General features: G+C 43.5%; 1 protein-coding gene and 5 non-coding genes across 6 annotated transcripts in view; 2 read left to right on the forward strand and 4 right to left on the reverse strand.

Moving 5' to 3' along the window:
* Positions 1-15,265, reverse strand: part of LOC117589475 (ecdysone receptor) — a 64,964-nt gene that overhangs the window by 49,191 nt on the left and 508 nt on the right. Inside the window, exons 2-3 of the mRNA XM_034281430.1 lie at positions 12,525-13,157; positions 12,290-12,456 (exon numbers count right to left, since the gene is read on the reverse strand). Of these exons, the coding sequence (XP_034137321.1) occupies positions 12,290-12,456; positions 12,525-13,033 (676 nt within the window). The 5' untranslated portion in view covers positions 13,034-13,157. The remainder of the gene's footprint in view (positions 1-12,289; positions 12,457-12,524; positions 13,158-15,265) is intronic.
* On the forward strand, positions 2,100-2,172 carry Trnar-acg. The gene has a single exon. It is a non-coding gene; the product is annotated as a tRNA-Arg (tRNA).
* Trnak-cuu lies at positions 2,332-2,404 on the reverse strand. Its single transcript has one exon. It is a non-coding gene; the product is annotated as a tRNA-Lys (tRNA).
* Positions 13,232-13,305, reverse strand: Trnan-guu. Its single transcript has one exon. It is a non-coding gene; the product is annotated as a tRNA-Asn (tRNA).
* On the forward strand, positions 13,663-13,736 carry Trnan-guu. Its single transcript has one exon. It is a non-coding gene; the product is annotated as a tRNA-Asn (tRNA).
* On the reverse strand, positions 13,925-13,998 carry Trnan-guu. The gene has a single exon. It is a non-coding gene; the product is annotated as a tRNA-Asn (tRNA).

A 15,265-nucleotide genomic window follows, 5' to 3' on the forward strand; every position in this document is an offset into this window, starting at 1 on the left:
GTTGAGGGGTGGCATGACATTTGCATAGATAATTTGTTTACCCCAGAGAGAGAGAGAGAGAGAGAATCCCAAATGAATTCGCACAGTAACCCACATAGAACACAGTCCCAGAGGAGAGCGAGTGCTGGTGTGTGTGTGTGTGTGTGTGGAAACAATCTAATCGTTAATTGGCACACTAACCCCAAACACACAGAGATTCCGCTGCCATTGGCCCCATTCCACGGCACTCACTGATAAAAATAGTTTATTTTTTATCAAGGCTGTTTGCCAAAATAGAAAAAAAAAACCAAACACAAAAAATAAACCACCCACAAAAAAAAAACGAAAGTGAAAGCAAAGGCAAAGTGCGAATGCGAGGGCGTGTGGATAGATAGGGAGAGCAGAGCAAACCGAATACAATTGAAGCCAAAGCGACCTTGAGATAATGCCCTCATTTCGTGTTTGCATTTGAAAATTTGTTTATTTAACAATCAATTGGTAGAATGGGAGAACCAGGAACTAAACTGGGGCAGAGACTATGTTTACAAAAGCAAGGGAAATATTATAGAAAGTGCTTCAAAAATTCCATTCTAACGATCAGAGAACTATTTATTGGATATATTGGATTTCCCAATAAAAAACTTTGATTTCAACCCTTAAAATTCTGTCACTCAAAATCACACAATTCTGATTCAAACCAGTTTCAATTTTGCATCCAATTTAGCGTTCAGATTCAGATAAAAAATAAACAAAACCTGGACAAATAAATCAACATTTGACATCAACAGCATCATAAAGTGGAAAATAATAAAGTCCAAGCAACAAAAAGAGCTGCAGCAGAAAAGTTCATTAACATCGGAATTAAGAATATCTAAACAGCTGAGTGCTGACTGCCGAGTGGAACGACTGCGAATCATACGTAAAGAATTCATTGAAATTAAAAAAAAAAAAATGTGAAACACACACACAATTTGTGTGGGTCAATGTGCTAGTTTTTCGGATCTAGAAGATCATTGACACCTCACACCCAAAACGAAATCGAAACGAGATTAGATCGGAACGGATCGAATCGAATCAGATCTTCAGTGCGGCTCGCTGCTCCATGGATAATCCTCCTGCCTGGGGAGACAGTCAGTCCCCCCGCGGCATAAGCATCGTAGACAGCGGCAGCGAGACCCCAATGAAATGTTTGTTTGCCCAAAAATTAGGGTCAGGGTTATGTCTCTGTCCCACTATCAAGTGTCGCTTGTCTACGCTTTGTTCTCTTTGACTGCGAATGTATCTGTGCCGGTGCCTGTGCCTGTGCCTGTGCTTTGTTTGTGTGTATTTGTATCTGTGTCATGCGAAAGCGAAAATAAACGGGCAGGCAAACACTCTGGCAGACGGGCCAGTAAATGTTCATGACTCCCATTCTAATTTCATTTAAATGCCTTACAAACACACACACACACACACACGCACAGCCTTATATACACAGATACAGAGTGAAGGAGTAAGAGGGGGAGAGAGTCTGGGGGTTTGCTTGTCTGAATTTTCTATATACAAAAATTGCAGCCGACGAAGCGTCGGCCATTTTGGTTTTACTTTTATTTCGTTGATTTTTGCTTTCTTTTCTTCGTTTTGTATCCCCAAAATTCTGTCTGCCTCCCTCCCCCTAAGCCGCCGTCACCTCCTTCTACCATTATCTGACGCCAAGCCCCTCCCTGCCCACTCACACGCCCTCTCTCCCACAATAATCAGCGTCATTGTGTCGTGTTTTTCGAGGCGCAAAACGTGTTGCCATCGTTTTATTTTTTGCTGCTGTTTTTTGCTTACTTTTTTTGTATTTGTTACTGGTGAAGCAAATATTTGCAATTCTCCTGCTTTGTCTGTCTGCACCAGTAAATTGCTGTACTTTATTATTCTTTGGAGGTTTTTTCGGTTAAACAGGAGAGAAGCTACAGAAAATCTTAGAGATTTTAACAGAGAATCTGCCCTGATCATGGGATGGAATGGTAACCGGTTTGTTCTATTTATTGTTTACATGTAACAATAAACAGCCACCACATAATATAAATAGAATAGACAAATTTTGACTAGGAAATGGCCTAACAGAAGCACCAAGACAACGGTTCTCAGCCGGTCCTGTGGCGCAATGGATAACGCGTCTGACTACGGATCAGAAGATTCCAGGTTCGACTCCTGGCAGGATCGCAGAAATTAACTTTTTTTCCATTTATTATTTTTTACACTAACTATTTATCGATTGATACAAGAAAATGAAGAAAACTGACTTGAAAATATATTTTAGATACATTTTTTTAGAAAAAAGAACACAAATTTTTTTAGAAAAAAGAACAAAAAGTTTGCTTTCGCCCAACGTGGGGCTCGAACCCACGACCCTGAGATTAAGAGTCTCATGCTCTACCGACTGAGCTAGCCGGGCACTTGGTCCTCGCTGCTCCCATCGCCAACATGAGGTGGCGCCCGAAGATGGGAACATTTTGGCAGCAGATGAAGAACTAGAACCTACACATAATCGTGTGGGAGAGGACGGATGGATATGTAAGAGAAACCGCAGCACGAAGACTGGGGGCTGTCTAGGGCGTATGCGTAAGTTAGTGGTTTGTGGTTGATAACGAGAGAGAGAGAGAGAGAGAGAGTGAGAAGGAGAGACTAATTAGCTAGACAAAGAAAATGGCTTGAATAAGGTGTATAAGCTGTCCAGTTTATTAATAATCTATGCCTGCTCGAAGACAAACGCCATAAATACTCAGCGCAGCTTGAATTAAATTCGTATAAATGTGCCTAAGGAGTACACATCACAACATGCATGCAGTATGTATTATATCTATGCCATTACACGATAATTTTGCGCTTTAATAAGCTTCACTATTTGCTTAATCATTTGAGAGAGAAACACACCATAGAGAGAGAGAGAGAGAGCGATTCATTCATTCATTGTCGCTGCTCTCTGCTCTGGCTCGAAACTATTCATAGATTTCTATTTCATTTTCACCCTGACCCACCGCAATAGTTTTCATATTGTTGGGTGCCGCCACCCCTTTGCACAACGCGCAGCTCGACAGCTGCAACAACTACAACAAGTGCCAACAACTATTTATGGCAAAATTCATGCGGGCTGGCTTTCTATCAAAGTTGTTTCGCTCTTGATTTAGTTTATTAATGTGTGATTTTTTTTTGCTATTCCCTTTTTTCGCCACAGTTCATTCAGCGATTCATGTGATTCATGATAACACGCACAAATTTCGTACGCACAGAACTTTTAGCACAAACAAAAAAAAGTGCGAATTATTTTCGGTGCCAGACAGTCAAGTGTGTATTGGTGGTGCGTATGCGTGTGTGTGGGTGTCTCTGTTGCGTGTACACGCGGCGTATGATTCACAACACGCATACGCCACAGTGTCTGCGACGCACAATGTGCAAAAGATAACCATTTTGTAGTAGTTGTCTGAGTTTATTTGGGCGTTCAAAATAGTATAAAAAGAAGAAGTAGCCGTAAAAAACAGAATCGTATATCTTTAGGGAACTCTCAGGTATCTTTTGAGGTGATATCTGCTGGGGCCCATGGTCCGCCCTTGAAGATTATTTAATCTTTATGTCATGTCCATAGCCAGGTTTTGGACAAACAAAAGAACAGCACACATAATAATAAAGGTGTGTAAGTTTCTCTTTTCTCAGTTAGAACATATCAATTTGCTTTTTTCTATGGCTTACTCTCTCCCTCTCTTTTCGCCAATCGCTTTTCTGTCTCGTTTTCCCTTTTCGTTGTGCCCCCCCGCAGTTTGTTGGTTTATTTTTGTTGCTTTTCGCTGGCCTTTGTTCCCGTTTTGCCGAATTGTATACTATATGTTTTTTTTTGTGTGTGCTGTGATTTGAAATGCTTTGTTCTCGTTTCTCGGGAATACACTCGGAATATATATTGCACATACAATACACACACACACACACAATATGTACATAGGTATATGCATTTTTTTGGTATGACTTTTTTGCTGTTTTATTTGGCAAATTTCATGTTCAGGTATTATCAGAATTTATTGCGTCTTAGGTTCATTGTTTCCCAGCAAATGTGTACTCGATTCGCATCGATATATGTATTTATGTACCCCCAGTATCTGTAGAGCAATGCGCACACAACAGGTAAATAAAATTAATTGAGCTTTTGAACTTGAAGAAAGGTTGAGGCATTCTTTGGGAACGTTTTGTGCTGTGGCAGAATCCCATATGCATGACTAATGCTGCCCACAAAATACACATACAGATCCCTGGTCTGCGTGTTATTCCTAGTGCAAATAGAGTATGCCACCGACTGACTGACTATATTTATATACACTTTCGCTTTCAAATGGAAATTAGCAACGCGCAACGACGAAACAGCACACACAATCGCTTATCTCAGCAAATGCCAAAGAGTCCGAGTGCAACGAATATATATATTTATTCTTTATATATAATACAAATATATGGCTGTGGCTCTAGCTGTGCCTGTACTCTGGGTACATAGTAAAAGTTGGCAAAAGAACACAAATAGAATGAAACAACGCAAAAGAGAGTGACAGGCAGAGCGATGGAGAGAGATGCGACCATTAATTAAAAGTATAAATAAGAGAACGCAAATGGGACGTTGTGGCTGAGGGGCAGACCCAGACCCCCATCTTGTTTGTGTTTTCCTCTCGATATTGATTGATGTTTTCATGGCTCCCCCCCCAGCCATTGCCAGCCATCCATTCCTCCATTCGTACGTGTAGGTGTGCACAGGTGTCCATTTTTCTATGATTAATGGCCGAATAATGTGGCGTACAATGCACTCATTCAGCGAGACAAGATTTGAGCAGCATTTCAGATATCGGAATGATAAATATGCATTACTGAAAGGTAAATCAAAGATATAGATCTGCGCTAGATATTAAGCGATGATTTACAACCTTGAAAACTAACTGGGGAAATGGTTTTTCGTTCTACTTTATCGGCAGTTTATCTTTGGGAGTGTTCCTCGAACTTCTCTCTTGCCCTGCTATATTCGAAATTTTGGGGGTATCTTTTCCTTTATTTCTCCTTTCTTTTCCCTAAACTTTTTCCTTTTAAAAAACCTTTTATAATTACATATCTTGGCCCCCAAAACGTTCTGTTTCTGCCCCTGTTTGTCCCCTTTTTTGCATTACTTTCACTTCTATCTTCTATGCATTCATTATAATTATCTTGAGGCTTGGTAAAACGCCTTCCATCTACATATACAAAAAGTTGATCCATTGATCCATCCGAAGGGGATGGGAAACCAGAAGGGAAGAGATCCATTAGTCAAGCTTCTGCGTGTATCGTAATGAATATATTTTTAGATCTCTGGCATTTCAACTTGTTTTCTGCTCAGCGGCCATTTTGATGACGTTGATGTCCGTCCAGAGGAACAAACTGACTAAATGACTGCCTGACTGACTGACTGTCGTACGGAGAGGAGAGGGCGACACAACTGTCTCTGCAGAGAACAAAAAGCGAGCGAATTACGCGTACAATTGTGTGCATGATGACGACTGATGAAATATAAAAGTCCCCTCCCCGGCTGTCCGCACTCCTCTCACCCTTCCTTTGGCTTCCAATCAGCCAGCGTATATATGTGTTAATGGGTCTCTGACCTGATTTAATAATAATAAATAAACTGTCGCGCATTCAGACAGCAGGGGAAAAAGTGATAGCACCACACACACACACACACACACACACACACAGAGAGAAAGAGACAGAGCAGAAGGGAGTACATACTCGAATGAGCAATAAATACATGATTGAATAAAAGTATTTTAGCGATTAAAACAATTTCAAATGAAACCCAGTTGAAGTTTCAATTAAATTTAAATCATTTTTAAGAGAAATCCCAAGCTGAAAAATATTTATAAAATATCCTAACACCATGCAGAAGTTATCTTTGGCAACGAAAGTTAAACAAATTTTGTTTTCTACTTAAAATATTACTCTCCTCGATTGTCTATGCTCTCATGAAACGCACTGTGCAAAAAACGTCCATATAAAATGCGAGAATTATCGCCAGCGTCTGTTTATTATTATTATTATTTTTTTTGTTTTTGGCAAATTTGTAGCTCGATTTTTTTGGCACTGTCTGTGTTTGTGTTTGTGTGCAGCGTGGAGGGGCTGTGTGTGTGACCTTGAAATGGGTTGCGCTTTGTTGTTGGCGAATTTTGGAAATTATCGCGCGTGTTTCTGTATTCCACATACGAGTATATGTATGTGCGTCTCTCTATCTCTTTGTCGCTGCCTTTTCCCCTCGTATTTGGCACTGTCTTTCTCTGTCTCTCTCTCTCTCTCTCTCTATAATGCTCCATCCCACTCTCTGTGCTGCTTTGCGCCAAACGAAAGTCGCTCGACGCTTTCATTTCGATCGTATACATGAATGTACATATTTATATATCTACACATGTCTACATAATGTACGTACGACGAGTCGGTTGACAAAATGCAACCAGCTAAAAAAAATAGGCATTTAGTACACTTAAGGTCAATAAAATAGTACCACAAATAATATTACAAAAAAGCATAAGAAAAATCACGCTGAAAAATATCTTCAAAGAGCGAAAGAGTGAATACAAAAATGTTTAAGGAAGTTCCCAAGTCTGCGAATGATTTCAGGAGCTAGGAAAACCTTTAAAATTCCTTCTGTACTAAGAGCTGAATATTTCAAAATGAAATCAAGAAACTAATCCCAATTTGAGGGGAACAAAATATTATTTTCAATTTAATTTTATATTACATTTTTTCTAAGACACTCTTATTGTGTCAACCTCTGCTGTCTGCACATGAAAATGAGAGCCGAAAAAAAAAAGAATACAAAAATTAAAATGCGCTCCGTAATTATCACAGTCGCTGCCATGAAATTAATTATCTTTTTACAGAGATGCACGATAAACTTGCGCGATCCGCACCACTCGCCAAAAGCCAAAGTTCGCTGTATTAATTCAAGGCCAAGTGCGATACGCGAAAAAAGTGCAAACAGCAGTCGCAGTCGCAGTAGCAGTAGCAGAAGCAGCAGCAACAATGAGTACTCGCATTCAGACGCACAGATACGAGTATGTACTATACATATATATCCCCATATAGTGCAAATAATGTATCAGCAGCAAGCAGCCAGCAGCAGCAGCAGCAAAATCGCGGCTAAAATGTGCGAAATGTTTTCTCTTTTGTGATGCGTTTTCTAGGGGTTCGACTGCAAAGTAGATCCTCTTCAAACTTTATCCTTTCTAGTTCTGATAGTTGAATGACACCTGCTAAATCCTCTGAATCCTCGCCAAGTATCCAAACGAGTGTGCTTAATGCGATTGTGCTTTCATTAATGCCACTTAAACCTTGTAAAAATGCCAATCACCTGACACGAGGAAGCAACAATAAATAAGCTCAAATGCAAATTGAAGTGTCCTGCCTGGGGCCTAACACCTCAAATCCATTTGTGGCACGTAGCTCACGTTTATGGGACTAGTCATGGAGGAAGAGCCCTACAGGTCAGGTCGGAGCGCAGGGCTGGGCCAGGCCATGGGAAGCTTTCGATCGGAATATTCATCAAAACAACAACGTAATCATCAGAGTCATTATTATGTTGCTGAATGATGATGATCATCATTTAGTTGTTGTCGTCACCATGAAAGCGAAAAGCGAAATTAAATTTCACATGAATTTCAAGGACAAACCCAATGTGCACATATGTACCGCCCCTGTATCGGGGGAATTTGTTATTTTTTTTGTGTGTTGTGTTTTGGATTCGGCTTTACCTTCGTGTTCTTTCTTGTGTGTGTTTTTTTTTGGTTATTTCTCTTTGCTGCTGTTCTCCTTTTTTTTAAGGAATTAATTGTGCGGGTTCTGCACGGCACACACACTCACACAGAGGGAACACAGGGAAGCGGCATGGAGACTGCATTTATATATAGTCGAAAAAAAAAAAGAACAGAACAGAACAGAACCCGGCCACTCCACCATCGACAGAGCGTCGCACGAGGCTCTTGTGCTAATGGCATTTGGCCTATTTATGCTTCCACGTATTCAGAATCCCACACAGATACACACACACACACTGGCAGAGAGCGTGCTGCGATATTAGGTAACGCTTGCGCTTGCCCCTGCCACAGTCATCACTGCAGGGTTTCAAATTTTGTTTTTAACCCTTCCTGCACCCTCCCATGGCCACTCCTCGTATAAGCTCTGGGGGTAACTTTTCAGTTTTGGAAGCTTCTGAAATCACTCATCGACAAATGGCGCTGCAGTTGGGAAGTTAATTGGGTTAGAGTCGCATTTGGGCTATGGCAGAGTCACAGGGTGCAGCAGAAAGTTTAATTAGTGCAACAGGAAGAAAGTATTGGAAGCTTATAAGATCAGTGCGTCATTATTATACAAATATTAGAGAGTGCTTCTTACAATCTACCATTAGTGAGCCTCTTTCTAATGCATTTTCAGCCATTTCCCTTGATCCATTCTCTCTGATCGTCTGTGAAAATGCATCTGTAGAGCGCACCCTGTATATTTGTTCATTATCGTTGCCGCTTCCTCCCCTTTTCTGCACTCCCCTCACTCTCTTCTTTTTACTCTTTTTGCACGTATGTATTTCTCCTCCATCTATGTACGCGTATATTTGTATGTTTTCAAGATCAAGGTCAGCATATACTCAAAACTTATGTACTACAAAAATGCCAACAAAAACAAAACCAAAAAAAAAAAGAAAGAAGCAGACGAAGGGATCGAAGGGAAAGAGGAAAGAATCGCAAACATGTGCCGCCTTCGTTCGAGGCTTTGGCATAAACAATGGAAGAGCCTTTCGGTCCGATACTGAAGTCCATCCATCCAGCCATCCATCCGTCTGTCCGTTCGTCTGTCCGCTCTGTCCGCTCGTGTGCTGTGGCTGTGGTTAAGCAACCCCTGCAGACCATTTGACACACTAAGGCAAAAGTTTTTGTTTTTTTTGTGTGTTCATTTTTGGACAATGGCAGACAAGTGTACCTGCTGTTTGGAAAAAAAAACTTTGCAAAAAAAAGCAGCTGCTGTCGACGCAGACAGCGCCGAGGAAGACCTTGAACAGACTCGAGGAACAACAAGAAGAACCAGAACCAAGGAACCGCAGCGACAAATTTGCAAGAGGAGTCTCTCGGACGAAACGAAACGAAACGAAACGATCGGATCGCATCGCATCGCATCGCATTTTGGTCAAGCCGCAACAAATTCTATGGCATAATCAGGAAATGCAAGCACCGCCAGGCAGAGAGAGGAGATGAGAGAGGAGATGATGGAGAAACCAAAACCAGTTCTTAGAGGACCCATCTTATATCCTATCGTTCGTTTTTTTTCTATTTTTTTGTTGTTGCTCGATCCCAGAGTGCCAGACACACAGCCAGACAGACGACAACAGAGCGGCAAACGGTTATCATGTTTCAGGCACATGATTGAAATCATTGTTTGGAAGGAAGGCGAAACCTTGAAAAGCTTTACGGTGTGCAGAGTATGGAGTGGAGAGTGCGGAGAGTAGCTAGGCTCCTCCTTCATGTTGCGTGTCCTGCACAGATTAAGGCACTGAAAAGAACAAAACAGAGTCTGGGCATGGGCTTGGGCTTGGGCTTGGGCTTGGCTGTCTAGACATTTGGGGGTACGGCGAGAAACCTAATTGCATACATTGCTCAATCGATGCGATGCGATGCGATCGATTCGATTTGGTTTTGGTTTTGGTTTTGGTTTTCGTTTCGGTGCGGCTCGGTTAGGGTTTCTTCGGAAAGTGCCTGCAGGCAGGAGCAGCAGCACCTTTTATGCTAATTTACGTGTTAGGTGGAGTAGTTCTGGAAACTGAAGAGCCCCCCTGCCCTATGCAATTAACAGTTAAGAGAGGATATGGTTATGAATGGCAGCCAATGAATCATATTTAAGCAGGTACAGTTGCTGCACAAATAAGCCAAGAGAACAGCCATATGTACACGAGAAGACTTAATGCAAATCCCAGAGCTAACTTTAACTTTTTATCCCTTTTCTTTGCTTTCATTCTATGCATTTTTTGAACCGAAATGACCTTGCCATTTGTGTCATCCACAGAAGATTAATGAGCCGTAGACCTTATCTCCACATGTCCATATAAATAACCAATTCCAATTCCCGCAACTCAACGAACGAAAACCCAAAGAAGCAATGAGAGGAAAATGCCAAGAAAATGTTGGCCAAAATGGCAAAGAAATCAACCATGCTAGCATCCATTTTGGCCAGACACTGAAGCGGGGTTTCCTTTCCTTTATTTTCTCATGGGAGAATTGTTTTCGTGGAATTGCGCATACGCCACATTGCACAGGACCCGTCAATCCACCCGCCCACCACAAGCCCAAGAGAGAGAAAAAAGCCAATCGCCAGTGAAATTGCAAAATGGAAATAAAAAGACAAAAAACACAACAGAGAACACAGACAGGAGGTGAACGAGGATGCTGTCTGGTGGGGCTGTCCTCGCACACAAACAGCAACAGCCTTGGCATGATTTCATTACACACCCTCCCCATTGGGGTGTGCAGAGCTCCTGTCTCCCGCCCCACCAGACACCACTCTGGGGCGCCGACTCACTCGTTTTTTGGGTCGCCGAGGCCCGCGCACCGCCAGACACATCCACAAGACGAGTGGCAAAGTGAAAGCGTGGCAAGTTCAAGCGCACGCACAATTCGAGGGGAACGCACTACATAAACGTAGAGGGGTGGCAGGAGGCAGCAGCCAGGAGGCGGTAGAAGTCAGGCCCAAAGGATCGATTATTTTTTGGGCCGACTTGGGGAACATTTTATTTTAGCAGTCATAAAAGCAACCAAAAGGACCCTCCGCCACAAAAGTCTTCACGCAAAACACGATAAATAAATGAAACAAATAGGAACCGCAGCCACGAATACCCTGTAGAAACATCCCAATGGAAGCCAAGACTACATTGCCTCTCAGCCACATAAAGTGCCATCGTAGCCTCCCTCCGTAAAGGGTATGAAGAGCTGTCTGACCTTGAAGCCAGCCCCTATTTGGGTTCCCCCCCAAAAACTGAGGCTGAAATTCGGGTCCAGGGCGTTGGCTTGTGCGTGCGTCTGGCGTGGCCAGCGAAGAGAGGGAGGGGGAGGGATTTTGTGTATCTTCCACCTCAAAGTTTGTTGTCCCTCCCAAAACCTACCGCACAAAACATATTCACCCACAGCCCCCCTTTCAGGACTCTCTGAACATTTAGTGCCAAAAAACGACGTCAACGTCGCTGTCTGGGTCTGTCTGTGTGTGTGTCGTAGTCCTCGTCGGGTGACCTTCAACTTTCAACTTTATTGCCATTGTCAGTCAGACGCCTATAGCTCTCCTCCCACGCCACCCCCACCATCCCTCCCTCGACCTTTTCTAATCATCTGTCTGCTGTCTGCGGCGCGTTTTGGTAATTTCGTGGCTTACACTCGGGGGTGGTGGTGGGTCTTAGGTCATGGGTGGCGTGGCCGCTTTTATTTGCCATGTCTGCAGTGCGTGACCTTGAAGCCGGCCACGTTTTCACGTGAAAGGTGAAAGGCACGTTCTCGGCTTTATGTCTACAAATTTATCAATGATTGTGTATCCGTGTGCCCCATGTCTGTGTGTGTGTGTGTGTGTGTCCATGGAGGCGTGTAGTCTCGAGTCCTTGGTGTATTCTAGTCCGAGGTTCGTGCCTAATTCGCTTTTTAGGTCCCCTTTGCACCTTCAGCCCACGTCATATTGAATTTAGCATTTTCCTGATTTTAATCTGGACTCACAACTATTATTGGCAAACGACAGGTGAACAAACTTGGACAAAAGACGCACCACACATACTTATATTTAAAGGATTTATGGAATTTTTTTAAAAATTAATTAAATTTATTCAGCTGCAGTAGCGTAGAGAATTCCATAAGGAAAAATCAATCAAAATACCATGGGAAACTCCATGCTCGAATAGTTCCTATGGAACACATCATCGTTTATAGTGCTAAAATATCATATTTTCTTATAATAAGTTTCCCTGAGCCTAAAAATTTGAACACAATTCAAAGAGTATAGAGGGCTGGGATAGGATACCAAATTTTCGATTAATTATATCGAAAAAGAAGCTTTACATTTTACAGTGGCGTCATCTATGAATTCTACATGGATCTGCTTCTCCGATATTGCATCTACACAGTTAAGCTGTCGACAGAAAGCTGTCGTGGCGAACGCCACCTACACGGGCACAGTAAGAACTACAGCTCATAGCACTCATGGCGCCATCTGCCCATTCTAGTTTGTAACTTAACACTCTGTTAACTTGCACTTTAGCAGCTGAACTCACCTGTTTTGCCATTGGGACTGTAGGGATCGTAGCTGCCGGCGGACATGGGCGATGCATAGCCATTGGACATGTTATAGCTGTGATTCTGAGAGCCGGGTGACGGCGAGAGAGGCGGTGCAGAACTGGGCACGCTGCCCGGACTGGGTGTGGACATCCAATCCTCAGGACTGCAACAGAAAGACAGAGAGAGTGACAGTTAGGTGTGAGCAGTAAAAGGGAAAACGTGAACACTTACGCATCTAAGCGTGGCCGCTTGCTGGGGACCAGCACCAAGTGTCCGTTGGCAGCCGCTGCTGCAGCAGAGGTCGATGCTCCCGCCGCTGCTGTTGACTTGTTGTTGGGTGTGGGGGTTCCAGATCCAGCCACTGCTCCTCCCCCTGCAGTGCCGGTGGTCAGGGCTATGATGTCAGGCATGGGCTCTGTTTTAATTGTCGTGGGCGTAGTGGGTGTGGCAGTGGGCCTCAGCGTTTCCTCTGCGACGGTCACTGCTATTTTTGTCGCTGCTGCTGCTGCGATGGTGACCCCATTTGCTGCACTGACCGCATGCAAGGTCAGGGCGGGGGTCGCAGTTGCATGGCAATGGCTACTGCTGGATGGAGGGAGGGTGCTGGAGGCAGTGGCAGCGGCAGACAGCTGTTGTTGCAACAAAATGTGGCTGGGAATCTTCTGCTTGGTGTGTGGTTGCTGCTGATGCTGTGGCTGTGGTTGTGGCTGCTGCTGCAGTGTAGCATTCAGGCGGTACATGTTGCATGTACGATACTTTTCCTACGAGCAATTGATTGTTTCACAGGCTGCGTCTGACCACACGGCCAAGCCTTTATGTTGCCCACATGCATTTTAATTACATAATTCCCGAGAGATTGAAAACCTGGCAAAGAAAGTAAAGAAAATTGTTCAATTAGCAAAAAGGCAACGAGAAGAAAAAAAATCAAAAAATTGTGCCGCCCCCGGGTGGACTCGAACCACCAACCTTTCGGTTAACAGCCGAACGCGCTAACCAATTGCGCCACGGAGGCCGATGCCGCTGTTATGTCAAATGGCGATTAAAAGGGAAGCTGCTGCCTATGATTATGGAAACTTTGCAAAATAATTTTTCCCTCGCTTTAATCCACTTTAATCACATTTAACAAGAATTTGATTTATCCCAAGTAATGAGTCCATTGGCTAAATATTATATTAATAAATTCTTTGTAGATTTGGAGTGCAAACAAAGAAATGCTATAATGAGGTCACCAAACTTTTTTTGTGATCATGTTCAACTACATTATTTTGTTATCTTATCGGGCGTCAAGTTTTATATGAATCAGATTCAGTATCAAAATCATTGGGCTATCTCTTTCGAAAATTAGCTATAATTTTTCGCTGCTTCAATAGCCTCCGTGGCGCAATTGGTTAGCGCGTTCGGCTGTTAACCGAAAGGTTGGTGGTTCGAGTCCACCCGGGGGCGGCAAGAATATTTTTTACTTTAAATTTTAGCTTCGCTGTTTATTTTGCATCTCAAGTTTGACCATATGCCCAATTCGAATCATAAACTTTATCATAATATTCCCAATCACAGTTTATATGTATTTTGTAGATCCTTTATTGGTCGATAGTTTTGGAAAAATATAAATAGGAACATCAAAAAAGTTGCGCCGCCCCCGGGTGGACTCGAACCACCAACCTTTCGGTTAACAGCCGAACGCGCTAACCAATTGCGCCACGGAGGCAGTTGCTCTGGCGCGGTCAAGTGGGGTTCTTAACAGGCAGGCGTGCTCTCTGGGATCCGCAATCTAGCCCTGAAAAGGTGCCGCATTGGGCTCAAAAATAATGCTACAATGTAATATAAATAAAATTACTAGCCGCTGACTGTAGGGTACAACTATTACGCTCCTATTACAATTTACTTAATCAATGGCATTTTGAAAGAACACTATATTATTTGACATGACAAGATGTCAATTACCTGCTTGGCGAACGGGGTCAATGCAGTAGTTTAATGCACTGTAAGTACGTGTGGCATGCAACCCTCGAACCCCAGGCCCTCGAACACCCACTGAATGCGGTGCTTTTGTGCGAGTGAAAATTGAATTCTCAAGTGCACCGCAAAACCCGGCATTCACTCTATACACAAGCCCCCCTTAACGCCACCCACACCAGCAGGGGCATGTATGAACGCACCCAACCGGGGGCGCCGACAAAATGGCGTAAGCATATTGACCCAGAATCCTTGATAAGGTCGTTTTACGTTGGCCAGAACTGCCAACATTATAGAAGCAGCGACAGCAGCAGCCATACGACCCCACAGCACCGACCGACTGAAACCGAACGCCACCGACCCGACCGACAAACCGACTGCCGTTGACCCAATTTCCACGGATGCTTATATAATAGGGGAGACACATCAGACACACCTCGCCCGCCCTGATAATATGTTTGTGATTATTATCAAATGTTAATTAACCAGCAGCAGAAGGAAGGAGCGCCGCAGACCGAGACTGAGACTCAATCAAACCGCGGAAAATGGGGGGAAATTCTACGAGTGCATGGCAGCGAATGCAAAATTTGTGCAGATTGGATTCTATTTTTGTGGCAGAGACTTTTATTTGCGACGATGTCGGGCCCCGCCGGAGCCACCCCAGCCCGCCCCCTATTTGCATTTGCCAGAGTTTATTCGCCTTTTGGATCGGAACGATTCGGTTCGGTTCGGTCCGTCTCTGACATGTTGCACTTGCACTAATTTCGTGGACCCACACCCCATCCCCATGCCCATTCGCGGGTTATGCCTGATGTATGAGTAAACAAACGTTCTGACAGACCGGACAGACACAACAGTCCGATGGAGGAATAGCGAAAAGAGGCAGAAGAAGAAAGAGACACTGTAAACGATGCATTTCCGCTGCACAACAAAATAAAACCAGAAGAATTTCGTTTTAGTTTTATTTGTAAAAGCCCCAGGAAAAAGAAAAACCTGGTGGCGGCGGCGACCACAGCAGC

This window comes from Drosophila guanche, unplaced genomic scaffold, assembly GCF_900245975.1.
Source record: "Drosophila guanche unplaced genomic scaffold, DGUA_6, whole genome shotgun sequence".
In the NCBI taxonomy this organism is placed as follows: Eukaryota; Metazoa; Arthropoda; class Insecta; order Diptera; family Drosophilidae; genus Drosophila; species Drosophila guanche.